The 6,003-nt window shown below is 35.5% G+C and overlaps 1 protein-coding gene across 1 annotated transcript in view; it reads left to right on the top strand.

Moving 5' to 3' along the window:
- Nucleotides 1-4,718, top strand: part of TMEM60 (transmembrane protein 60) — a 12,925-nt gene extending 8,207 nt beyond the window's left edge. Inside the window, exon 2 of the mRNA XM_044678176.1 lies at nt 4,017-4,718. Within this exon, the coding sequence (XP_044534111.1) occupies nt 4,068-4,472 (405 nt within the window). The 5' untranslated portion in view covers nt 4,017-4,067 and the 3' untranslated portion in view covers nt 4,473-4,718. The remainder of the gene's footprint in view (nt 1-4,016) is intronic.
- Nucleotides 4,719-6,003: the final 1,285 nt, after the last annotated feature.

Raw genomic sequence — 6,003 nt, 5'->3', positions numbered from 1 at the left:
AAGATAGGCATCTCTTCTTCTCCCCCCCCCCACCCCCCCCCGCTTTCATAGGCATTTAGTTCATTTCTTGGAAAGATATTTAACTCTCATTGCCATTTATCTCTTTGCAGTAGCTATAAATCCTTCTGTTCTAGACTGGCCCATTTCCCAGATCATCAGTCATTAGAATGTGACCACCTCACCTACTAAACAAGGATTAGGGAATGAATAAAAGAGAACTTTCACAACTACCATGAAATCACTAGATGAATTATCAAACTGTATCCTTGGAACTTGAGCTGATTGTTCCTAAGACCTACCTTTTACCTTAACTCCTTAGCTACTATAAAAGATGACTGGCCATCATAAGATTTTGAGCTAGAAGTAACCTTTAAGGTAATCTAGGCCACCCTCTACATTTGAGAACAATCGATGGGGAAAAATTCAGATTAAGTTATTGGTGAAATGGTATCAATGGTAGAATGAGATGTGGATTCAGGTGCTATAAACTAGTCCTGTGCTTTTGGGAAAGTCATTACTCCTTATAGTCAGGTCAGTTTCATTAGCTATAAAATCAAGGCAATTAAAATCAAATCTTTTAGAGGTATAGTATATTAAAGTTTGAAGAGACCATAAATGGCATACATATGAACAACCTCATTTAGCAGATGAGGAAATGAAGGTTGAGGGGGTCAAATGGCAGATTTGAAAAAAGCCATAATGAGAGCTCAGGTCTTCTGACTTCCAATCTGATGGGTTTTTTGTTGTTGTTTTTTTTTTCAACATAAAACTATTGACAATCTGTTTTCAAGGAGGAAAGAGAAAAAAATGGTAAAAGAGGGAGAATGTCCCCTATTTTCTTGCGTCTTTGTGTACATATATATGTGTGTAGAACCAGAGCAAAGGAAGAAAAGGTCCATTTATATTTTTATACAAAATTGTTAGACATTTCTGAAACAGATACAGTTTGTTGAGGAGAATCATTTGTTTGACTCTATAGGATCATAAATGTGGAGCTGGAAGTTACTTCAGAGTCCAAATTGGAGTTACTTTCTTCATTTTACAGATGAGGAAATTTAGGTCAGAAAGGTTGAGACTTTCTCAGAGTCACATAGCCAATAAGTATTAGAGGCAGTATTCAAATTCAGGTCTTCCTGCCTCCAGGGCCTGAGCTCTATCCATATAGCTGTCTGCAGAGTTCTTTAAATGATTATCATTAGTATCTAAAAGCAATTAGTATCTAACTGCATCAAGTAGTAAATTTTTCATACAAAATACTGGCCAGACTACTTGAATAATACCGTACTCAGTTCTAGACAGTCAAGTTTTTAAAAGGACATTGTAAAATTAGATTACTTATACAGAGGAGGGCAATCAGAAATGGTGAGAAGCCTAGAAGCCAAGCCATGTGGCAATAAATTGAAGAAACTGGAAACATTTATCTTTGTGAAAAGAAATTGGGAAGAGAAAATATAATAGCTATTTTTAAATTTTTGAAGGATTTTTATTTGGAAAACAGACTCTACTTAGTGTGCTTGAACCTAAGGATTATAACCAGAAGCAGTAGCTACAGACTGCATAGAAGCATATTTTAGGGTGTTTTGTTTTTTTAAATTCTCCCCAATTTAACACTATCCAGAATAGAATTAATTGCCTTACAAGATAATGGTTTCCTCCTCACTAGAGGTCTTTAATTATAAACTAGCTGACCACTTGTCTGGGGTGTTGTTGAAATAATTTCTGTTCAGGTATTGGCTGATCTATGAGGACCTTTCCATCTGAGATTTTGTAATACATAGGATCACAGATTAACATCATAGGAAATTATATAAATACACAGCCTAAATTCAAGACTTGCACTTAATTTAAAAGTGCATTCATTTGTAGTACTCAAATCAGCAAGTTATTATTTGAACACCTATTTTAAATGTTAGGAAAAATATCGAGAGAAGTATTAAGGTCCACAGCTATAAACTTCCAAGAAGCAGCATAGTATAGTTCAAAACCCCTTGTTCCAGGAATTAAGCTCTCTTTTTATGTTTTGTATCCATCATTTACTTGCTATGAGGTTGTACTGCTTAACTGATCCAGTACTCAGTTTTTTTAACGTGTATAACAAGACTTGTACTACTTACCTTAAAAGACTGTTGTGAGAGTACTACTTTGTTAACCAAAAATTAATTTATAAATTATTTACTATTATTAATCTTGTTTTGGAAACAAAAACACATGTGGAATTCATTTTGATAGCTTGGATAAAATTTGAAAGTGAGTAAGTGCTATAAGAGACAGAACTCAATGAGCTCAAATAGTGAGGAAAAGCTGCATGGAAGAGAAATGGTCTGGAACTCTTGCCTTAAAGGTAGGTAGATTTCAAAATAGATTGAGAATAAGGAAGATAGCATTCTGGACAAGAGGGAGGATTGGTTTGATAAAAGATGAGGACTGACATGCAGTCTTTATAACACAGAGGCCATCTAGTCATCCAGATTTACAACTTTGAAGTCATCTTCCCTCTCCATGACCACCAATCAGTTGCTAAGCCTTATAGATTCTACCTTGTCAATATATCTTCCATCAAGCCCCTTCTGTCAATACATCCAACCACAAAGCTAGCCTCTCATTATCCCTGCCTACACTACTTCAAAAGTCTCCTTATTGGTCTACCTTCCTCCAAAAAACTGCCAAACTGCTACTGGCATATCTAATCCCTAATCCATCCTCCACACAGCCACCAAATTAATATACTAAAGTACAAATTGGACCATGTTACTTCTGTGTTTAGGAAACTCCAAGGGTTCCACATTGCCTCTAGAAGAAAGTACAAAGTCCTGCCCTCTGCACAAGACTAGCTTATTGCAGAACTATTCTTCATTCATTTTCCTGGCAGCCAAATCCTCCTGGGTACTGTTCCCCATTTGTGACATTCTTTCCTATTTTCATACCATAGGATAGGATAGGCTGTTGCCTATGCTGGAAATGTAATCCCTTTACACCTGCTGCTTAAAGTCCTTAGCTTCCTTCAAATTTAGCCTTTTTACTGTGGCATCCCTATTCTGACTGATTCCAATGAGAAAGACAGAGAGATTTCTACATATGCATATATGTGTATATGTATGCATGTGTTAATTTATACTATGCCAAAAATCTTAGTGTATTTTCAAGCAACTGCCCTAAGATTTTTTGAAAACCTCATATGTCAACAACTCCCCCCTTTCCCAAATCTGAATCATCCAGGCAGTTAACTGAAATGAAAAAGACTGGACGATTCAGATTTGGGGAAAAGAGGAATAGTCAATCAGTATATGGAATGGGTGGTCCATTGTGGAAGGCCAACTTAAGTTTGGATTTAGGATCATAGATTTGGGTCTGGATGAGTATAGACCTCTAAGGAAACTGAGGCCTAGAAAGTTTAAATGGCTTGACCAATCACATAGATATTGATGAATTTGGGCTGCACCCAAATTTCTTTGTAGCCTTTTAACTACAAATCTACTATGCTTTCCACTGCAACACACTACAGGCCCTTTGGAGCCATTATAGGCTCTTCAGCAGGTGGTAACATATTGGCCACAATAATTTAAGAAGCTCTGATATTAGTGAACAGAATAAATTGTAAGAGTTTATTCCAGGTAAATAAGATATCGCAATAATTTATATATGAGGTGATGACTTTCTGGGTTCAACATTAGCAGTGAGATTGGATGAATAAGAGAAATATTCTTTGTAGAAAGAAGTTGTTAAATAGCTTTTTACTTGAAGGAAACATCAGTAAAACATAGTGACTGTTTGGAAGGCGATAGAATGTGTCAGAAATGATTCCACAATTTTGAGCTTAAATAACATTGGATATAATGGTGTGGTTGAAACAAATAAAAAGGGAAACTAGAAGGAGGAACCAGATCTTAAAGGAATAGGTGAGTTTTAGTTGGACCTTATAGAATAAGGTGAGCCAGACATCTCCAGTAGAAGACTAATAGTATCTCATTGCATAATGAAAAAATTGTAAATAATAATTATTTTTTTCTCCCCTCTAGGGTGTACTTGATTTTTTCAACTGTCTGCAGCCATCTTTCTAAACGGTTTAAATGAGAATGTCCCTGGCTCAGAGAGTACTGCTCACCTGGCTTTTTACATTACTGTTCTTGATCATGTTGGTGTTGAAACTGGATGAGAAAGCACCATGGAACTGGTTCCTTATATTCATACCAGTCTGGATATTTGATACTATTCTCCTTGTAATGCTGATTGTAAAAATGGCTGGACGATGTAAATCTGGTTACAACCATCGGAATGGACCACGGCATATGAAAAGAAAGGTCTGGTACTTCATAGCCATGTTACTTAAATTGGCATTCTGCCTTGCACTCTGTGCTAAACTGGAACAGTTTACTAACATGAACCTGTCATATGTTTTTATTCCTTTATGGGCTTTACTGGTTGGGGCTATGACAGAACTTGGATATAATGTATTTTTTGCTCGGAGAGACTAAGTAATAACTTAACTATGACTTTTCCACAATAGCTTGCTGAAAAGCAAAAATCGAAAGTATTCTGGATATTTACAAACATCAAGGCTACCAAGGAACTGAAAAACCAAACCAAATGCAGTTTTATACTGTTTCAGTTAGTGTTAAATCAAGGACTTGAAAACAGCATGAAAAGTATTTATTCTACATTTGAATTATTATTAGTCTCCTTATCTTTTCTTATACTTGTAAAAATAAAACTTTGTTTTGAACCACACATTTTTAAATGACTTCTTTTAAAAAATCATGATATACTTCAAAGATGTAATAACCTTTTAAGAATAATCAGTAATGCAAATCTCACATTGATTAATGCTTATGAACCAATCTAAGCCTAGTAAGACTTTCAAATTATTGAAAAAAGAAACAATGATTTGTGTATGAGTAGGCATCTAATAGGAGCTTGCTTATAACAAATAGCATTTTCTGTGCTGAATTATGGGAAAATTCTTAGGTAAGTACAATCAGTATGTTTTCATGTTTCATTTATCCTTGCAAAATTCTGTTACCATTTAAACCTTTTAACACAGATGAAATTGAAATTTAGCTTCCTTGCTAAAAGTGGTATGATAACAGAGGAATTCTCTCACAGTCACTCCTGAAAGGAAGCAACAATTATATTAGAGAAAGGGAAAAAAGCTTTGGAGCCTTTTGCCATACATACACAATCCCCTTGTGGATTATTTAAGAAATTCTTAGTAGATGATGAAAACATCTCAAAATTTTCATACTTAGGAAGGCTTACTTGAATACAGTATTATAGCTTAGATCTGTCCTTGTTCAGACACGTACAATATAGAGGTTTTTTTCCCAACACCACAAATTGATAATTATGGGTTAGGCTTGTGGAGGAAGTTTATAAAAATTTGGCAAAGAAATCCTTAGACATTATTCCAGTAATAAATATCTCTATTGTAATTACTATATTTTGAGATTCATCAATATGTTGGAAATAGTATGTGAAGTTTTTATAGACAACTAGGCAGACACACCAATCACTACCTTTCCACTTATATGGTCACTACCCTACTTCAGACTCTCTTAATCTCTGTGGTGTTGTAGTGGCCACCTAATTGGTTTTCCTGATTGCAGTCTTTCCCATCTCCAGGCAATCCTTCACAGAGTCTTGCAATGATCTTCCTAGGGTACAGTCTGATGTGACAATCTTCTGCTCAGAAGTTTTTTGTGGCTTCCTATTACCTCTACAATAAAATGCAAACTCCTTAATCTGACTTCTAAGAGCCTCCATAATCTGACTTCAACCTACCTTGTTAGCCTTTGTTGTTATTTAATCACTTCACAAGCTTGAAAATCCAGTAAAACATTTTGTAAGAGCTGTTCCCCAACTTGACAGGCTGGGGCATGTTGGCCAATAGCTATTCCACAAAATCAATGTGACAACATAACATTCAAACCCTGGTAAAAGGGAAAGACTAGAGTCAGTAGACCCTTTAGGGTTCAAGTCCAGTTTGCATAACCTGGCAAATCATTAATC

This window comes from Gracilinanus agilis, chromosome 5 (assembly GCF_016433145.1).
Source record: "Gracilinanus agilis isolate LMUSP501 chromosome 5, AgileGrace, whole genome shotgun sequence".
NCBI lineage: Eukaryota > Metazoa > Chordata > Mammalia > Didelphimorphia > Didelphidae > Gracilinanus > Gracilinanus agilis.
Note: the sequence above shows the minus strand (reverse complement) of the source record. Positions and strands in the feature narration are given on the sequence as shown.